This window comes from Beta vulgaris, chromosome 2 (assembly GCF_026745355.1).
Source record: "Beta vulgaris subsp. vulgaris cultivar EL10 chromosome 2, EL10.2, whole genome shotgun sequence".
Taxonomy (NCBI): Eukaryota; Viridiplantae; Streptophyta; class Magnoliopsida; order Caryophyllales; family Amaranthaceae; genus Beta; species Beta vulgaris.
The window spans coordinates 54,395,304-54,416,504 of NC_079203.1; the positions used below are offsets into that span (position 1 = coordinate 54,395,304).

Genomic DNA, 21,201 nt, shown 5'->3' on the forward strand with positions numbered 1-21,201 from the left:
CCTAAACACAAAGTGTGAAATTGATCGATTCTCTCTCCTCATAAAAAACCCCTGCTTCCCAAAGCTTCTACCCCCAACCCCCTCCCCCCAAAGTTGCAGCGCTTGGTTCGCCGGCGACCGATCTACCCTCTGGTCGCCGGCGAGCCTTCAATTTCGGCGACCCCAGCATTAATTGGTGCGTACAGTGTTCGGTGGTGCGATTTTTTTTTCATCAGTCGGAGGATGAGTGTTGATCGCACATCGGCGGCAGATCGGTTTAAAGAATCAGTGTATGCATCTCTCTAGTGAATGCGTTTTCCTTGTATCATATTGTTGATCTCAGGTGTGTTCTTCCCAAATTTGTTTTTTTTAATTTCTTAAAAAGTTGGTTTAAAGAATCAGTGTATGCATCTCTCTAGTGAATGCGTTTTCCTTGTATCATATAGTTGATCTCAGGTGTGTTCTTCCCAAATTTGGTTTTTTTAATTTCTTAAAAAGTTGTTGGGGGTGAATGTCATCCTAGTTATTAGAGTGAAGAGGTTACATCTTTGTGGTTTCATATCTGATTAAAAAAATAAGTATGTTTTCATTAGAAGTTTGTGAAAGGTTGAAGGGAGAGCTCCATGAACTCCTTAATAAGGATTGTAATTTAGGACTAGATGATAATAAGTTATTGCATTATGTTTCTTCATTAGATAATCCCAAGACTTCATTGGATCTAGTTAAGTCATGGAAGGAAAAAGGAAATTCCCTATTCAGTCATGGGCATATTGATGATGCTTTAGAGTGTTATGGTTTTGCTGGTGTGATGCTTAGCCTAATTATCTTGGAGGAGAAAGATGCTACAAGGTTTTGCGAATTAGCTTTCTGCATCTTGCTGAATTTAGCTGCTTGTTTCCTGAAGATAGATGAATTTGATCAAGTTGGTCTTCTTTGCTCTGTTGTTTTAAGCTTTGACCCGTGCAATGTAAAAGCTTTGTTTAGAAGAGCTAGAGCATCGGTGGGAATAGGAAGGTGTGATTTAGCTTATTGGGATTTGCTACAAGCCTCTAAGATTGACCCATCAAACAAAGAAATTGCTAAGAAACTAATTGAAGTTCAAAGTTCAATTATTAAGCACAAGGTTCATCCCGTTGGTTTAGGGGTGGAACCATTGCCACCAAGGAAAAAGATGAAGGAACAACATCAGGACGAAGGAGAATGCTCTACTAAGATGAAGGAAGGAGATAATAATGAGACCCTAAACTTATTGCAGGCATGCGTGGATAAGGACCAAGTCACATGTGAAGAGAAAGATGTTGAAATGGAGTGTGTAACTGAGAGTGTGAGTGACTCCAAAATCAAAAATCCAAATCAGGCAGAGCCTAAACATCGGTTTGTTAACCGAAAAAGGCCAGGCTCCTCATTACAATTGTCTAAAAACATTACTCAAATGCTGAGGGACGGGAAATCAGTGCAATTGTATAATCCAAAATCAGGGTCATATATGGTAGTCCGAGTTCTTCAATTATCAAAGGGAGGCGTTAAAGGGAAAACCACAATGCAAGACGGTCAGTTGCAACAACATTTTTTTGGTCTTGCGAATGAGCATTGTCTCCCTAACAGAGTGGATGAAGTCATTAATCCCATCTTAACCCACCATGAAAGTGAAGATCTATTGATGAGCAATATGGAGTCCAAGTCCAACAGCGATATGGAAAAGGAGATAGCAGCTAGTGGGATCCACATGGCCCAGTCGAGCCCATTTGTTCCATCTAGACTTCCAATTAATGGATGTATTGCATTAGATTCTAAGGAAACTAAAGGTCGGAAGAAGCGTAGCAAAACCCAACCACGAATAGGGAACTCCAAGAGAACCCTAAAGAATTATCACAATAAAAACTCCTATTTCCTTCCTAAGTTTGATTCTATTGGCAGGTTACGTGCTGGAATAAAGAGGAAAGCTGGTTTCGGTGCAGATCCCTCCCAAAGCTCGAGGAAAAAGCATGCTTCCAGTTCTTGTGTTGCTAGCAATAATTCAGATATCAGTAATGTGTCAAGTCCTAGTTTGCAATCAGATGTTAGTAGTGAATCAGAGGTCAGTATTGTTTCATGTTCTAGTCTAATGTCGTTTAGTCTTGTAAGTCTATGTTCATCGAGTCCCAAAATAAACGAAGCCCACAACCTATCCTTAGAAGGTAGGGGAACGGGCTCACTTGTAATTTAATGTTTTTATTAATGTATGTTCTTGTTGCCAAAAAAAAAAAAAAAAAAAAAAAAAAAAAAAAAAAAAAAAACTATCCCTAAACACAAGAATCCAATTATTAGTTTTTTTCTATAATTTTTAATTTGTAGCTATAAATTAGTGTTACATCTAACTTCTATCAACTTCAATAGTTTAAAAGGGTGAAGTATATGATTAGTAGAAATTCCAATAGAAGTATATTGCAATAAGCTGACATAAATGAAGATAAATTCATACATTGGAACATTTTAATGATTTTCTAGTTTATATTATGAAGAGACATGCTAATCAGTTAAGATTTGTTAAATTTTAGATGATCGAGCTGAATTGGATAAACATCGTTACAAAAATCCACATAAATCAAGATAAATTACACATTAGTAGGTGTTATGAATACATCTATATAAGTGTACAGAGCTAGACTAGTAGGTGATGACCTATTGATATCGACATCACCTCTGATTCGGAAGAGGTCGTGGAATCAAGTCTCATTTTCTTGCAAGAAGAATCTCCAAATTTCCGTCACATGTAAGGAATTTCAATTTACCTTATTCAAAAATAAAAAAACACGCATAGCTACGCATTTTTAGCTGAGTTGGATTTCACTTTACATTTATATCTACTACAATACCAAGCTAAGCTTGGGCTAGTGTTGGGATTTTGTCCTTCCAAATCCAACTTCAAGGTTAAAAGTTCAATTTCCACTAGGGACACTCTGAAGATTGGGATTTCTCTTACCCTCCCCCTACTCTCATAGTGTCTAGCCTGCTAACACGAATCAAGTTGACTCGTGTCACTAATAAAAAAAATATATAATTATATATATATCTACTACAATATTGTTGTTTCTCTTGTCAAAATTAAAGTAATATTATTGTCCTCTAATTTTTTTTATACACGTAAGTTGAAATTCCTTGCAAAAAAAGGATAATTAATGACCTCTCTTACAAAAGGTAAGAATCGATCGCATAGGTGATCCGAGTACCACCTATTTCTCGTTATCCTTAAAATAATGTTAGATCAAGTCTTTCAACGTAAACGATATTTAACATACTTCCTCCGTTTCTTTTTACTCGCTACACTTTCCATTATGGGAAGTTTCACATTACTTGTTACACTTCTTTTTTGGGCAATAAACTCTCTCTATCTCTCTCCTCCCACATGGGTCCCTTTTCTTTTTACTCTCTACCTCTCTCTTCTCCAAAAATTACCTAGGAGTCCGTGAAATGAGAAGTGTAGCGAGTAAAAAGAAACGGAGGAATTACATGTTATCAATAAAGCTGACTTATTTCACAGCAAGTTACCAACTTACCAACACACATAAACTGATCACAATAACTATTTTTTTCAATTAAGAATCACAATAACTATTTTTTTTCAATTAAGAATCACAATAACTATTTTTTTCAATTAAGAATCACAATAACTATTTTTTTCAATTAAGAATCACAATAACTATTTTTTTCAATTAAGAATCACAATAACTATTAATTACTCGCCATAATTGTGACATCGCTAAACGGATCACTAGTTTCTCACCGAAACCACCGATTTCTAATTTGTCAGTTGTCACTTCCTTTCCCCCCACTATTCCAACAGACCAACACACATACCTTCTCCATAAAAATTTTACAGTCTTTAGTACTTGGAAACATCTGCATCATAGGAGGCAAAAAAGTCACTCACCTTCCAAGAATAACAATATATTTTAAAACATAAATTTGTGTATTTTTACGCGAATAAAAATATAGTCAGCTGTAATCTTGTTAAATTCGTCTTAATATGTATTTCCTTCGTCTCATAATATAGTGTTTACTTCATTCTTGATGGATCAAACTTTAAAATTTTTGATCGAATATTCTCATTTACATATATAAAAAACATATTCATGTGGGATCTTGTTAGATTCGTCTCAATGTGTAATTTCATAATATTAACTTTTTATATTTTTTTATTAATACTGAAGTGAAGATATTAAAGGTCAAAGTTACGTCTTGGAGACCGTGTAAAAAAGAAATAAACACTATATTATGGGACGGAGGAATACTTTTTATGATTTTTTCATATACAAAATTAGACATATATATACTCGAAATTTTTTTACATTGACATGCGTAAAAAAATAACCGTGTCATAATTAATTTGAAATGAAGAAATAAATTTTATTAATAACCCAAAATTTAAAATTTAAATTAAGAAAGCTTTATTTCTTTGTTTGCAGATCCCTAACTTTTACTTTTTCCTTCCTTGGGAACTCCCAAGTTCTTTTCCCCCACTTCATCACCAGCTGTTTTATTTTTTGCACCTTTCTTTCCTCCTTGGACCACCCTATATATACATCACCAAACTACCCTCTTTCCCTTTGTATTTATATTCTATTTTTCACTTCCTACTTCATTGACGCATTTCATCAAACACCTTTCAAACATTCAAAATTCCCAACAAAAATTCTCAAACTTTTTTCTTCCCTCTTCAATTTACAGTCCTAAAATCACTGTAAAAACCTTTAATTCCTTAAACCCATTAATGGGTACTTCTAAATTCAACCAAATTCTTCTTTTATTCTTTCATCTTCATCTTCTACAAATATCATGCTCTGTTTTTGTTCATTCAAAAAAACAGAGTAATCTCTCTCCTACCATTATGTTTGAACTAAAATCTCAACAAATTCCATCTGGGTCAATCAGACGACCAACAAGCAAGCTACCATTTCATCACAACGTTAGTCTTACAGTCTCTCTCCTAGCTGGCACACCCCCACAACGTGTCACAATGGTATTGGATACAGGTAGTGAGCTTTCATGGCTTCACTGTAAAAAAACTCCTAATGTAAATTCTTTATTTAACCCTCTTCATTCCACGTCTTATTCTCAAATACCGTGTTCTTCACCCGTTTGTCAGACCCGAACCCGGGATTTTACCATACCCGCTTCGTGTGACCCGAATAAGCTTTGTCATGTGTTAGTATCTTATGCTGATGCATCTTCTATGGAAGGTACCCTTGCAATGGATAATTTTCAAATGGGCGGGTCATCCATACCCGGAACTTTTTTCGGGTGTATGGATCAAGGTTTTAGTAGTTCCGAATCCGATTCGATGACAACCGGGTTATTGGGTATGAACCGTGGGTCGTTATCTTTTGTTACCCAAATGAATTACCCGAAGTTCTCGTATTGTATTTCGGGTCGAGATGCTTCGGGTGTGTTATTATTTGGGGAGGTAAATTTTGCTTGGCTTAAACCAAGAAGTTACACCCCTATGGTAAAAATTACTAGTCATTTACCGTATTATGACCGTGTGGCATACTCGGTACAATTTGAAGGGATTAAAGTTGGTGGTAAAATTTTATCTTTACCTAAATCTATCCTTCAACCCGATCATACCGGGGCGGGTCAAACTATGGTCGATTCGGGTACTCAATTTACTTTTTTACTTGGGCCGGTTTACACCGCGTTAAAAAATGAATATTTAGCCCAAACGAGGGGGAAATTAAAGGAATTAGGTGACCCGAATTTTGTATTTCAAGGTGCAATGGATTTGTGTTATCGGGTTCCCTTAACTCAAAAAAGTTACCCCGTTTTACCTACGGTTACATTAATGTTTAAGGATGCCGAAATGAGCGTATCAGCAGAGCGATTGTTGTATCGAGTACCGGGTGAAGTAAGAGGATCCGATGGAGTACATTGCTTCACATTTGGTAATTCGGATTTACTTGGTGTAGAGGCTTATATTATTGGGCATCACCATCAACAAAATATGTGGATGGAATTTGATTTGGTACAATCAAGGGTTGGACTAGCTGAAGTTAGGTGTGATTTGGCCAGTCAGAGACTAGGATTAGGTCTCTAGAAACAGAAGGAATTTTGTCCTTGTTAAATATATAAAGAAAATACATGTGGAAATGTGAAAATTGTTTGTGGAGCAAAGATATGGTGTTGGTAGGAGTTTTGGTTAGGTTGTTTGACCAAACATAGATTGATAAAAAAAAAATATCTAAAGCTAAGGTCCACTTCTTCGAGGTGTACCGTGTGGAGTGGGTTTTTTTTTGGTTTAGATGAGTACATATAGCTGTCTGGATTTGGCATTTGCCACATCTATGTGCTTACCTTTTTGTACATTTCAAGTATTTACTTGTATATAAAAAGGTTCGAGTGATTATAATATACTCCTAACTTTTCTTATCTAACTTTACACTGTTTTTTTTCTCATACTTCCTCTGTTTATAAATAGTTGCACCATTTTTACTTTTCACGTATGCCGATACATGATTTCAACCATTAATATCTTTAATTATCAATAAGTAAAAACTATAAAAAAATTATATTAAAAAAAATTTACATTGAGACGAATCTAACAAGATTCCACATGACTATGTTTTTCCTAAAATATAAATCACTAAAGACAATCTAAGTGTAAGATGTGAACAGTGCACAAAATAGAAATGATGCAACTATTTCTAAACGGAGGAAGTATATGTTAATTGTTATATCGAGTAATTTGGTTTGTATCTCACAATAAGTGTTGTTTCAGTGGTGATGGAGACTGGTTTTAGTAGGATGGATTCGTGTTTGAATCCCGTAACACCTTTGTGAGAGGAATGAAACCTAACCACCCCGAACTTGGCCTCGATCCGGATGTAGCTCGAAGGGTGAACCGGGTGCAAACATAAAAAAAACAATCTTGAAGTTGTAGGATATTAGGATTAAAATTTAAACCCTACTAGAAGCACTTTGGGGATGGGATTTTCCCTTACCATTCCCGTCTACTTCTAAGGGGCCTTGCCTACAAACCTGGATTGGATTGACCTGTGTGAAGTTTCGGTCCGATTAGGGCCCCTTCTCCTTACCTAAAAAGAAAATATATGTTAATTGTTATAAAATACTACTCTCGTTACTAAATAGTAATTATACTTTTTTTTTCACATGTCCATGTAAACTTTTGATAAACTAATATTTTTAATTTTTGTATTTGTAAAAATTATAAAAAGTTGATATTTTAAAAGTATATATTGAGATAGATCAAATAAAACTCCACATGAGTATACTTTTTCTTACCCATAAATTACCTATGATGGTCAACTTAAAATTTGTAAGCAGTATATAAAGTCAAAATATAACGATTATTTAAAAATAGAGGTAGTATTTTCTTATATTAAAATAAATGAATATACTTTTATTTGGTCGATCAAGTGCAATACCAATTAGATACATTATCTTTCTATGAAGTCATATACTAGATTTTCAGATGGATCTTTTGTGTCCCTTTCACATGTGACTAGCCCCTAAATTTGTCGATTCATCATCTTTTTCACCTCCAATATACAGGATACTCTATTGTAGATTATTACTATTTATCAGATTTAACAAAAAAAAGGGTGTGTTGCTTGTTATCGTGGCATGCAAACAAAGCAATTGTACATTTTCATGTTCATTGTTCATCACATACATCTTGTGATTTCTGACCCAATTAAGACCCCTTCTCACTCAACCACCCATCCCCCTCTTCCCCCACAAAAGAAAATTAAATTAAAAGAGAAGCCTTCTTTTCATATAATCAGAGGTGGTTCTTGATCCATGCAATATGAATAATAGAATAAAACCCTAAAGACACAGAGGGTCCGAATATATTTATATGGACTATTTGAAAAAGAAAGACAACGACAAAGCATTGGATCAGTAATAAAGTGATAAGGGAAGGGTAAAAAGAACGCAGGTTCATTTTATGGTATTATTTAATTGATCTACATACATTGTGTAATCACGGTAATATCAGATATCTATTAATTTTTTTACTTTTGTAATAGTAATTACGGTAGTACCTTTAACACTTTTAATTATTTTTATAATAGTTTTAGTTGCGAACTACCCTTTCAGATAAAAAAGAATGGGATGGGTCCAATAATTTTACTTTACTCACATTAAGTCATACACATTAGGGTTTAGCAATTAGGAACGCATAAACTTATTTTTTCCTGTTCAAGTCAATAAGATCATGAAACATTCCAATTTTTTTATCTCTTCTTTTCCATATAATGGATTTACCTGGACAAAGATAATAGAAATTGATGGATGATAAAAAAAATTAGATTAAGATAAATGCAAAACTAATTCACATGATAACAATTTATATTTATATTAGGGTTTCAAAAAACTACCCTTTATAACCAACTCTTATCAAAAAACCACAGTTGAAAAATTTTCTTTCAAAAAACTACCTTGTCTAACAAATTTCTTTCAATATACTATTATTTTACGTTTATATTTAGTTAATCAACAAATGACAGTAGCCGATAGGGAGCAAGAAAAGAAGATAGAAACGAGATGGAAATAAAAAAAAGGCAATTGACAATGACTCAATTATTAGTGATTAAACTTCATTTATGATAAAATGGTAGTCTATTGAAATAAATTTGTTATATAAGGTAGTTTTTGAAAGAAAATTTTTAAAAGATAGTTTTTTGAAATTTTTTTATTATAAAAAATAGTTTTATAAAATTTTCCCTTTATATTATTAAAGTACGATCAAAATATATTTATGAGTGCTAAGGTGAGTCAAAGTAATTTTGAAGTACAAGTACATGCCTTGCGTGCCTTGCGGAGTTGGGGGCCTTGCCATTCATGGAGGCCTTAAGTATAAAGTCTTATTCTCTCACCTAAGAAAAAAAATGCTATTAAGGGGCGTTTGATTCACAAAATAGTATAGGTTTAGGATAAGGAATGAAATCATGGTGGTATGAGATCGGAACTTGATACCTGATTCTATGTATTTGGATTTATCTTGGAGTGAACGTTTTCCTTTTATTTTTATACTTGAAGATTTGGTATGAGTCATACTCACCTCACCTCTTGGGTTTCTAAATCTTATACCTTAAAAATTTGGGGAATGGGTTTAGAAGTTTAAAGTTTTACAAACAAACACTAAATATTCGTATAAATTTTAGTCATTTTAAACCCATACCTCATACCTTATTTCTTTGAACCAAACAAGTCATAAATGGTTTAAATTGGTATACACGTACCTTGACAACTTGTTAGTTGTTCCTTTAATATGGAGTCTTACTGTCTTGATAAATTGATACTCCATACTCCATTACCACTCCATAGTGTACACTCATCAGTCACGACTCATGAGCGAGAATTTATGTAGGCAGACCTATCAATATAAAGTACATTGTTGCACTATTTTAAGCTATGTTTCTTCACCGTAGATCCTTATTTAATTTAACAAACTTATTACTTATGTTTTTCAAAATTGGATTAGAATAATTCACAACAAATCTTTATAGTTTCATTTACTGAGTATCAAACATCTTCAATTTAAGCTCCGTTCTTTTAGATTGGGAAAAATTGAATTGAACTGAATTGCGAGAAAACTGAACATGAGAGAGTATCTGAACTAAAGTGAATTGAAAATAAATCCAAAAGAACAAGGCTATAAATATAAAATTAGATATTTGAAAAGTTCGTGACAAAAAAAAAAATCAACAACTACATAAATATGTTTTTTTTTATTATTATAAAGTAGCATCAAAATACGATCAAATATTTAAATGGGTTGGGGCCAAACCTGTATATGAAGAAGAGTTTGTCAAACTTAAAAACCTAATAGAGGTTCTATCCTAAAACTAATAGGAGTAACTACTCAAGCAATCAAGCATATATATCAAGTTCCTCTCCTTTTGTTCAATGTGAAACAACACTTGTACTTGCATGTGGGTAGTTTGTGAAATCTTAACATGAATATTTCACATTAACAGGAGGAGTAATCAGTTCAGTTCAATCCATTTCATTTCACTTAGTTTATCTCACAGTTTTCATTCATTTCGGCTCCGTTTGGTAGGGCGTAAAATATTTTTAGTGTAAAATGATTTTCATGGAAAACAATTTACAATGGAAAACACAATTCCAAATTTAGTTTTCCGTTGTTTGGTTCGATGTAAAAAAAATGATGAAATGAAAGGAAAATGAAAGGGAAAGTAAGGAGGTAGTGAGAGGAGTGTACAAGAGAAAGAAGGAAAATAGTTTTCCCTTCATTTTGAAAGGAAAATGGTTTTCCATCCTTGGGAGAGTAATTTTACCCCAAGGGAAAATGATTTTACACTCTTTTGCCAACCAAACAATGTAAAACTGAAAATAGAGGAAAACAGTTTTCCGGGAAAACATTTTACGCCCTACCAAACGGAGCCTTCAATTCATTTCAGATCAATTCAGTTTTTATTTATATTCTGTTCAGACAAATTCATTTCAGTTGAGTTCAGTCCAAAAAAACGGAGCTTAACTACGTACTCACAAGCAATCAAGCCTATCAAGTTCCTCTTCTTATGTTCAATATGAAACAACATTTGCACTTACAGTAGTAAAGTTCCTGAGATCTTACTACTCAATTTTATCATTTTATGCAACGAGCTTGAAGCTCTAATGCTCTAGTCAACTGTGAAGAGAAGTTGGTCTTCATTGGACTGACTGTGGACTGGAGTCCAAAAAGAGAGAATGAAATTGATATGTCATAGACTCATAGTGCAGCTGCGGCCATCCTTGTTGACTGTGTTGCACTCAGTTGGCCCGTGGTTGCTCTTGGCCGCTTCTTGCTTTTTTATATTTACTGATGACTGGTGATTAAGAAAAATTATCTAATTTAAAATAGAACTAAAAAATTGATTGATATAAATGATCTAATGTGTATTTAATTAACGTTGGAGCTCCCACTTCCCAACTACCTTATAGTTGGGAGTTCGATTCTTATTAACTCCAAATTTGGGGTGTTTGTGTGGATATTTGCTTGTGGGTATAAATCCCCACTTTTCAGTCTCTGAAAGTTTTCTTATGGGTTGAGATCTCTTGTTACCCCCTAACTCATGAGTGCTGAGCCTACTTGGCCAGTCAATTACCGAATCAAAAATAAATAAATAATATGTGTGTAACTTTCTAAAGGTATGTTTTGAGCAACATTTATTATTATTATTAGGAAATTCATATAAAAAAGAAAGAAATTTGCATCACTTTAATACCTTTATTTAGTTTTCTGGCATTTTATTTGAGTAATTTTTTTTTGTTGGCTCAACAAATCAATATAAGTTATATACTTAACTAGTACTTGGACAGTCTGTGTAATGGAATCTGGAGTGACTTGTTAAAGCATAGCAGATGCTAGTCAAAAAGAGACAAAAATATAAAAGGCAGTTTTGAACACAATGATTAGTCAAATTCAAATATTGGTTAATAGTAGCATGTAGCCACTTTATAGTTTATAGTTAATCTCAACTTTGTAAATTAGAGAACAATTATTGAGAAAAATTAGCTTATACGATAATACAAGTGATACAACTATGGTTTCGATTTATACAACACCGATTATAACAGGTTTCAGCGGTAAATATTTTTTTTCGTTTCATCATTTTAATTTCTAAGAAAACTCATCCAAATATCCAATCCTTTTTATCGTTCTTTTATTTATATGAGTGATATGACTCTATATGATGTGTCATATGTTGAGCACACCTTATATTATCAGGATTGTTAGCTCGACTCGTGTTCATTTAAGTTTATTTGAACTCGAGCAGAGTTCAAAACTTGACGAACCGAGTTGTGACTGAGTCGAGATTTGACCAAGCGTTTACCGAGACGTTATCAAACTGTCACGAACAAGTTTGACCTATTATTTTATTTACTTGTTTTCTTTGAAATTCTTTTTTGAATATTTGTAATTTATGACTTTATTCGTTGACAGTAAAGTTGATAACTTATTATCGTGAATCATATAGAGTAAAAATATTTAAGTATACATGCATTATTGATGCATAGTACGCTATATCTATATCTAAAAAAGTAATCGAGCCTGCTCATTAGCTTTACGAGTCGAGCTTGTCTTAACTTAACTCCATTCGGTAAGACCTCGACCCGAGCCACAACGAGCCGAACTCGAAATGTTCACGAATAGGTCAAACTCATTATCACCCAAGAATACAGTGTACAAGATAAAACCATTAAATAATCAACAACATCAATTTTGAAATAGTCTAAAATGAATTCAAAATCATTACCTATAAGGAAAATCCATTTCTATTTAATACTACATCACTACGTATGTTGGAACTTGGATGGACTAAAAGTCACTAAGGTAACTTTCATAATCAATTAGGGTTGGCGTGAGTGGTTAACGACATCTCGAGCCTTGAGCATGGAAAAAATTCCAGCTAAGAAGGATGTTGTCCTTTGATATATCCATACAGATTTCGTAAGGGATTAGTCAACTCATCGAAAGCGGTGGAAAACTCCTCGTAGCAGGACAAAAAAACTATAACTTTCATGACTTTATCCAACACCAAACAGTACGTTGTAAGAAAAATCCAAAAGGGTAAACTTTTTTACACAAAGGATAAAAATCCTGCAATATAAAATTTTAACCAGTTTCTAGGACACCAGTAAAAAAAGTAAAAAAAATCAAAAACAAAGAAAGAGTTGACGGAGACCTGCCGAGTCAAAACGTTGGGCGTCGTGGGAAAATGAAGGGCGCAACTCGGTCTCTGTCCGAGTCAAATCGCCGGCTCTCTTCATCTCCGTCTTTCTTTTCCTCTACATTTTAAACCTCTCTATATTCTTTTTCTTTTTGCTGTTTTTCTAATTCATTTCTTTTAATAACACCCAATTATTATACAAATTATAACTTGATCAAAAATCATAATTTTGAGTTCCTTTGTTTTTTTTAACTCAATTATCGTAAGTTTCTTTTTTTTTTTTTCCATTTTAATTTTGTTTGGTTTTTGTCTAATTTTTAGTCGATTTTTAGGATTGTTGTTGTTATTATTATGTGAAGTGAAAATATTGGCGTTATGCGTTTTGTTTTTATTTATTCAATTTAGAAGCGTTTAAATTGTAGAATTTCTGAGATTTAGGGTTCTAATTTCTTCTTTTAATTCTATATTTATGTCTTGATGTGTTGAAATTTCATGGATTTGATGGTTTTTAGGTTAGAAATTAGGCTTTGATGAGTAATTACGATTGAAAATGCAAAATTTGGGGAATTAGGGTTTAAGTGGGGTATAATCTTGTTTGTAGATATATTAAGAGGTTGTGTATTGAGATAATTGTATTGATTGTTTTCGGCTTTAATTTGACTGTCTATTTTGTGTTGTGCATTTGAAGGGAAGCTTCTTATATTATCCGGAATAAGTTGTAATTGGGGTTGTTTTTGTGGAGTTCTACAATCATGAGTTTTGTTTTTCGAGGAACTCGGGCTGATATTGAGAATGCATTTCCAGGAATGATCCCAGAACGGCGTGTGGTACATTTCTTCATTGCTTGCTTTAATGTTGGATGTTTTTGCTGTAAGCAAGTTTTAGGATGAGATAGGATATAATCAAGATGGTTAGAGTCACAATAGTAAACCCATTTTCGCGTAATTAGTCTCCGTTGCTTATAAATGCATTGATAAATTTTGCCCCCAAGATCTTGTAAAACATTACCTTGTTCTATGATGTTGAAGCTAATTTTGTGTTGTTTTTTTTGTTAGCGCATTCATGCCACACGGCCAGTGAATACCAATTCACTTGCTTTCCTTGTAACTGGTACTTCCTTTAGCCAAATTCTGGACATGTTTCAGTTGATTAGTGATCTGGCTAATTCTCATACAATTTCTTTTTGTTGGCAGTACTTTTGCTCTTCATGATACTAAATTCGAATCAAATGTCACCGAATTTTTTGGTAGATATGTCTTCTGTTACGCAAGTTGATTTGTGTTATACTCGTAGAGTTTGATTATTTCAAGTGATATAATGGTTTTCCTTTTGACTATTTGTGAAGCTGTGGCTGGTATTTGGTTTCTTTTTGCTGGCTACTAGCCTAAGAATGTATGCCACATGTCAACATCTTCAAGCTCAGGCACAAGCACATGCTGTAGCAGCAAGTGGCCTTCTTCGCCATACTGAGCTGCGTTTACACATGCCACCATCGATTGCATTTGCCACAAGAGGACGTCTTCAAGGCCTTAGGCTGCAGCTTGCACTTCTTGACCGCGAGTTTGATGATCTAGGTATTGTGATCTAAGTTGGCTTTTTGTTGGATGATGTTATTAACTGCTTAACTTCTTTTCGAAATTGTGGTTACTGCATATTTCTTGTTTGCTTGTCTGTCCATTTGCTTATATTTCTTGCCTTTTGTGGTATAAATCATCGTTTTATGTTGTATCATTGTAGACTATGAAACATTAAGAGCACTGGATGCTGATAATGCGCCTGCAATTTCTTCAATGAGTGAGGAAGAAATTAATGCCCTTCCTGTTCACAAGTATAAGGTTAACAGTGCAGAAAGGTGAGAGTTCTTCTCCCCCCTTTTTGTTCAACAAGTATTTGTTAGAAGTTTATCTGTTCTGGGAAATTGTTTCCTGAATATGCAAGTTTCATGGGAGGTAAACTTCCCACTTCTTAATAGTGTTTTTAGCCTGAAGTTGTCATCCATGAGTTGATTACTACCTTCCGAAACATAGTATGTTGGCGGCCAAGCTTTACCTCTGCTTTAGGTAGTTCTTGGATACACCATCAATAAAAAAAATATCATTTTTCATCCTCTCTGTTGACTGTGTTTTTCAGCATGTGGTTAAAATATGAGAAACTAACTATTTTGACTGATATACAATGGTTATAGGTCATACCAACCTTTTTTCTTTTAATCTCCCCCTCTTCAGCCATTTAGTGATCTGTTTTTTGTGTTTTATCGTGTAATTTGATTGTACCATCGTAGAGGGTCGATAATAAACTATTAGCAAACCGTTTGATCACATGCTTAGAAGAAATATCAAGTCCTCTACCTCTAGTTTCGAATCGTCCGTTGTTTAGCATTCATTTTGCAGATATTAGGAGGATAGAGTAAATCATGCTGGGTCATGAAAGCTTGAGTTAAAGATTTCAGAAACTAACTCCAGCGCTGTTTACTATTGATGTCAAGATGTGTGATTTTCTTTTAATGCCAAATATTCAACCCTGCTCTCCCCTTATTTTTTTAGCGGAGGATCATAAATTCGTAACTTCTGCATTTTATTTGTTGCATAACTTTGTTTTCCTTTTGATTTCCAATTTCCCCCCTCTTGGATGCTCTTTTTGTCTCTCTTGTTAGAATTTACATGCCAATAACTAGGCCAAGTCCAACGTCTTTCATCTATGTTAATGTTGAAATTGTTGTTTCTAATTTGCTGGATAGCTTTTCTGGCTTATGCATATTTTCATTTTTTCTTTTGAGACAGTGATATAACAGAAAAGCAGCAGGCATCATCTTCAGCATCCCTGGAGGTACTCATTAATCTTTATCAGTGTGTTTCCTGTTGGCTTGATAGTCCGTAAGATCTTATGTGGGTTGCCACAATTCTCTTCCTTTTTTGGATTATGAGCGCGGTTAGTTTAGATAAGTACTATGGTAATAATAGATACAAAGTGTTCCTGTCGCTATGGTGGCCAACATGGGTGCATTGTTGCACCAAAATCTACTTCATTGTTTTTACTAATGTCAAGTATCATCTTCAGCCTTGCTGGCTGCTGGCCTGCTACGAAAGCAACAAAAATCACCTCCTATAACGATTGTCACAATCCAGATGGTGGATCACCTCTGTACCTGAGTTGTTATCAAGGGAAAGATTTAGCAACTTTAATAATTCTAAGTTATCATTATAGTATTTCAAGAATTGAACCCTTCACGGTCAGATATTATTTACAACCTTGTGAATGGTTCATAATTCATTCTACACTTTTCTCGTGCTGGTGGGTAAAACAAAAGAAATCACAACCTTTCTGTAACTCTTATAGATTTTTATAATTATTTCCTAGACCTAGCATTCCAATTCAATGAGAATCTGCAAAGTCTCTTCTCTCCTTCAGTTTAGTGGAACATCCTTGGCTGTTGTTTTAATATTCGTGTGATAGTTGAGTTCTGAGCAACTTTCAGCCTTTTCAGCATGGCTCTTTGTGCAGTCCTGACTTCTTTCTGACTGGCCCCCTTTTAAGAACTTAAGTAGTGCCTTTTTCTTTACCTTGTTTTTCGATAGCGAGTTGGTCAGAGTAGGGAGAGAGAGAGAATTACATCATTAGATGTTCTGACTCAATCCTCCCTAACAAGCCATTTTGCCCAGTTCCTTGGCTGACCATTTATGAAACAGCGCAAGTATGTTTTCAGCCCTTTGTTTACTACTTCAACTGATTATCTGTTTCTGGTTGGTAAGCTGTGCTCTTGTTTAAGGATGTGCCTTGCAATTGGAAAAGTTCCAGAAAACAGCTCATGAATATCTTATCTTGATCAGAGACAATAGATAAGGGTAAACTGCTGAGTCGTACCACCTCCGCAATACGTAGGGTAGCCAATGTAATGGCAGAAAAGGGATGCTTAAGGCCGAGTTAATGTGCTTACTTTGTATAATGATCTATGCCACTAAGATGGTATCGAGACCACCAGACTTTGAGAACCCTTAAATGAAATCCATTGTCGTATCCTCCCAGAAACTTGGGCAGGACTGGGAAGAGGATGAAATTATCCCTGATGGATTAAGCTGGAAGCTTTGTTTTGCTCACATGATGCACAACCATGCAGATATTAACCAATCACCTTCCTCTTATCATGCCAAAACCACTTCTCGCAATTCTTTTATCTGATTCATTTCACATTATATTTATATCTACAGAGTTGGAGGTTGAAGCTTTGGGCATTGGATTGTCTCTAGAGTCTTGTCCTTTTTTTTTTCTAATATAATTTGAAAGTTTATGTAAACATTAACAGCATCTGAGTTTAAACCAAGTATATCTGTTTTTGTTTCAAAATTCCAGAACATTGCTTTCTGCTATCATCTCCATGTAATGAATTTGTTTATTTTTGGTACTTTTATAATAGCAGAAGGGGCAGGAAATTTCGATCAATGTTGGCAGCTCAGAAGATGAACTAACTTGTAGTGTGTGCTTGGAACAAGTAAATGTTGGAGAACTTATTCGTAGCTTGCCATGCTTGCACCAGGTGAGCTGACTGAGCTCTATTGGAGCTCTTTTTTTTTGCTTATCATTGATATTTTTCATCGGTTAGTAATGGGGAAAAAGCTTGATTTGTTGTCTTTTAGGTAACATGTTCCACAAAAGAATCTGCTGTTTTTGTGGTAAATCTTCAATTGTGAAAATTGTTGATCCACGCGATGGTGTATTAATTTCTCTTTGTTGTAACTCGCAATGGTTGTGTGAGTCTTTATGTGGATTTATGGCAGTCTGTCCTGTACCCTTTCTTGGGGGGTGGGTGGGAGTTGAGGGTTATGTTGGTTTTTCTATCGCCATTCGTTTTGGCGGTTGTGAAATTGCAGTGGGCTTGGTCGCTTGGAGCATTGCAAAAACTTGGGTGTTTCCTTGTATCTTCTTTGCATATGGCTTGCTATCAGTCGTGTAACTGTTTTTTTGTGATTGTGAATAATGGTTGCAGACCTAGTTTTTGTTATCGTATTCACATAATATGAATTCTTATGCCCACTTTTTCTTGTTTGTGCAGTACCATGCTAACTGCATTGACCCATGGCTTAAACAGCAGGGGACATGTCCTGTATGTAAATTCAAGGTTGGGGCTGGTTGGCACGATGACGATTGATGGTTCATACACGGTTTAGGAAGTGGCTCTTACCACCTTATTTACATTTTTATGTAGCTGTAAAACTTGATGTCTCATCATTCATGTGAAGCTGCTGTTCTGTCAATTGTCATACCCTTGTATTAGGACTATTGGCTGGTACTGCAACTAGGTTTAATTTGGACTTTGGTAAACTATTTAGGAAATTTACCAACGGCTTGTTTGGTATAAGGTAATATATAAAGAGAATGACGATTGCATTCACATTTGATGTTTCATGTGAATATGAACTTTAAAATACCATTTATCGGCGTGCGTATGAGTGGTAATGAAGATGCGTTGGGAATAATGTTTGTTAATGGCGCTGATGTTCTTGGGTTAGCATATGAAGGTTACATGTAGAATTTATTGCCGTCTTTTGAAACATTATTATGTTGTACCAAACGAGTCGTTCGATTTGATCCCTCGATAGCTTGTAAATATATTAGTATCATTGATAACCTACATCTTTTAGCTCTTTTTTCCCCTACTGTAAACGTTGTCGAAATCTACTGATTTTGTTTTTGCTGCTTGGGATTTTATTGTTTAATCATGTTCAAAGTTGAGAAAGGATGACAAGTACAGTAAGCATTTATTCGTTTATGTACTGGATATGTTGATATGATGCATTTGCTATTGTTTTTGAAAAAATCACCAAGGAGGTGTCGAAGGACCAGAAACAGACGCAACTCAGAGACGAAGTAAGAAAAACTGGAGAGGGGGCAAGGAGTTGTTTGAATGTATTAGCCAATTCGTCCTGCTTTCTGTTTGCCAATTTTTCCTGTATTTTGTTTTTGTATTTTCCGGTTATCAACAAATGCATTCGGGTAAATACTCCATAATTTACCGAGGAAGAGATGGTAGCTCAGTTGAATACCACTCTAGATTCTAGGGTATTGTTCGGGGTTCCAGTTTTCATTCCAATAATATGTTGGTATTTCTCTTGTGGTGGCAGTGAGTTTTTAGGTTTGTTGTCTTTTGTGGGTAGTTTAGCCTTGCACCCGATTTCTGAGTTGCGGTTTGGTCTTTGTGTCAATATCTCTCCTAATATGAAAAATAAACTTAAGCTATGTTCACTTATCTTGAGAAAAATAAGCTTAGATGAACTTATATAGAACCAATAGCTTCACATAACTGGTTTTGCTATCTTATTTAGTTGTTGCAAAAAACAAACTTGAGATATAGGGCTACTGAAGTACTGAGGGCTATACAAGCTCAGCCTACAAGGCTACAACTATATAATAAGACTTTCTCCTCAACCTATCTATGCTGAGCTTAATATATGTTTGCTAAACTATGCTTAATTTCTCGCTTACTTGAACTTAGCTGTGCTAAATTTTTATCTTAGTTTTATTGAGCTTAACTAATTTTTACTTGGACTTCTTCCTGTTGAACTTAGTTGTTTTTACTGCAACTTATTTCTATTTTGACTGAAACTTTGATAAGTTGAGGAAAACCAAAGCTCAAATAAATGATAAGTGGAGTTCATGACAATAACTCACCAGACAAGTCATACTTAGGTGAACATAATGCACTCTAAATATTTAGACGAACCTATCAATAGACAATGAAAAAAAGCGAGGAGAAAGAAAAGATTACCACTTGATTATTTTCTAACATTTCATAATTGCAAAAATAGGGTTTTTGAAGATTATCTCAGCTCCACATGTTTCTGGTAAACTATTTAGTGTGTAATTAATTAATTTTACAATATTTAAATTGCAATACACGAGCCTGTATTCCTTGGTTGTAATTTGACCCTAATATTCATCTTTTGTTTCAATATTTTTGACATACTTCTCCGGACACGCTTGTTAATGAATAATTTTAAATATTTATAATTCTCTATAAGTACAATTATAAAACTCGATATTTCAAAAGTATATATTGCGATAAATAATCTAATAGGTTCCTACATAACTCTATATTTTCATTTTCAGAAATTACAAAAGCACAATAATTATATACTGGGTAAATAGTGCAAACCATCAAACCGTGTCAAGTATTTTGAAACAGAATTTTCGTCTCAAAACATGAGCTTCATATCTGTCTAATGTCTAGCTAGAGAAACAGTAGCAGTATTTTGCAATGCACTCTTTTATGGACGTAGACCTTGCAACTCGCCAACCATGCATGCATACGATTACAAGAAAAGCCTTGAGAACAGGTCTCTGGACTACAGGAGTGCCCTTCAAGTGACGGTTTTATTTGTTTTTTCTTTCTTTTATTGTTGTTGGTGTCTGAATTTAACCGTACAGCTGTGTATTGCATGTATGCTTCAATCCTTCAGCCTCATACCACATATGCATAGATCAACTCGGTAGTCATTAATCATATACCTAATAAAAGTCGTCTAGATGTATGTTTTGAACAAAAAATTAATATTATTTATGCACTTATATTGACCGAAAAGTTGTGAATAGTATACAATGCGAATTTTAGTATGAATGTGTTGTCGAATTTATCTCAATATATATTTACAAGATTTTCAACATTTTATAATTTTACAAATATCTAATTAGAGATATCAATGATCAAAGTTGTATATTGACAAGCGTGAAAGTCAAAGCGTTGCAAGTATAAAAAAACCTTGTCTTGAGACTGTTTTTGTACATTATATCGCCTTATGTGAGTATGTGACTCCCTTGTTTTTTTCTTTTTTGAGATCCTCCTTCCATAACTAAGCATTCAAAAAATTCTCCTAGAACATCATTAAGTAATTAAGATCATAATATACTTAGTACTTTAATTTTGTTAAAGTTTGAGCCCACAAGCTTCCCTATATCATGAATAATCCCTGTGAGTATCTTGAACCTGGTTTAAGCTAATATGATAATTTTAGTATGCTAAATATTCAATTAATACTCTTCGCAATGTAATTAACTGAAGTAGTCAACTAATACGCACCTGAGATAACCTTGCTGGTCGAGGTCCAAATCAATTACTACATTTGATCATCTCTTGTTTCCTTGCAGTATTAGATATATTCACTTAGTGAACAAATATATTACTAAGTTTTTAAACCGATGACAAAACTGATAGAGTATAAATCTAATTCTAGGGCCTCAACCATCAGTTTAAGTTTATGGTTGAGTTGGTTTCTTGACATGGTAACGGAGCCAACGTGACAAAAAAGTCACGGGTTCAAATCTCATATACCCCTCCTTTCTCAGTGGAATATTTAGCGATAGGTATGAGGGATGCATGTGTTGCATCCACACTTCATGCCTAAATGGCTCTTGTGTGAGGGGACGTGATAGAGTATAAATCTATTTCTAGAGCATCAACCATCAATTTAAACTTTTGGTTGAGTTGGTCTCTTCATAAAAACATCAACAAAAGAATTGCAATTTATCCAATAAATTATCTAAATCAGAAACTGTA

General features: G+C 34.3%; 2 protein-coding genes across 5 annotated transcripts; both read left to right on the forward strand.

Moving 5' to 3' along the window:
• Positions 1 to 4,559: 4,559 nt before the first annotated feature.
• Positions 4,560 to 6,389, forward strand: LOC104883553 (aspartic proteinase PCS1). Its single transcript, XM_048639586.1, has one exon. The coding sequence runs from the start codon at positions 4,730 to 4,732 to the stop codon at positions 6,050 to 6,052; it is 1,323 nt and encodes a 440-aa protein (XP_048495543.1). The 5' UTR covers positions 4,560 to 4,729; the 3' UTR covers positions 6,053 to 6,389.
• A 6,231-nt stretch (positions 6,390 to 12,620) lies between these two features.
• LOC104904394 (E3 ubiquitin-protein ligase SDIR1) lies at positions 12,621 to 18,275 on the forward strand. 4 transcript variants are annotated; one of them, XM_010692630.3, is made up of 9 exons: positions 12,622 to 12,918; positions 13,345 to 13,483; positions 13,712 to 13,766; positions 13,850 to 13,902; positions 14,002 to 14,230; positions 14,394 to 14,508; positions 15,437 to 15,482; positions 17,068 to 17,187; positions 17,704 to 18,275. In XM_010692630.3, exons 2-9 carry the CDS (start codon positions 13,409 to 13,411, stop codon positions 17,797 to 17,799), a joined length of 789 nt encoding a protein of 262 aa, XP_010690932.1. In that variant the 5' UTR covers positions 12,622 to 12,918; positions 13,345 to 13,408; the 3' UTR covers positions 17,800 to 18,275. The 4 variants fall into 4 exon arrangements, with proteins under 4 accessions (XP_019107245.1, XP_010690932.1, XP_010690940.1 ...); XM_010692638.3 differs by having other exon boundaries at positions 12,625 to 12,918; positions 17,071 to 17,187; XM_019251698.3 differs by lacking the exon at positions 12,622 to 12,918 and having other exon boundaries at positions 12,925 to 13,483.
• Positions 18,276 to 21,201: the final 2,926 nt, after the last annotated feature.

Coding starts and splice junctions, on each gene's coding strand:
- LOC104904394 (XM_010692630.3), top strand. CDS start 13,409: ATGAGTTTTGTTTTTCGAGGAACTCGGGCTGATATTGAGAATGCATTT. Junction 13,767..13,849: donor ACTTGCTTTCCTTGTAACTG/GTACTTCCTTTA, acceptor TTTTGTTGGCAG/TACTTTTGCTCTTCATGATA. Junction 13,903..14,001: donor AAATGTCACCGAATTTTTTG/GTAGATATGTCT, acceptor CTATTTGTGAAG/CTGTGGCTGGTATTTGGTTT.
- LOC104883553 (XM_048639586.1), top strand. CDS start 4,730: ATGGGTACTTCTAAATTCAACCAAATTCTTCTTTTATTCTTTCATCTT.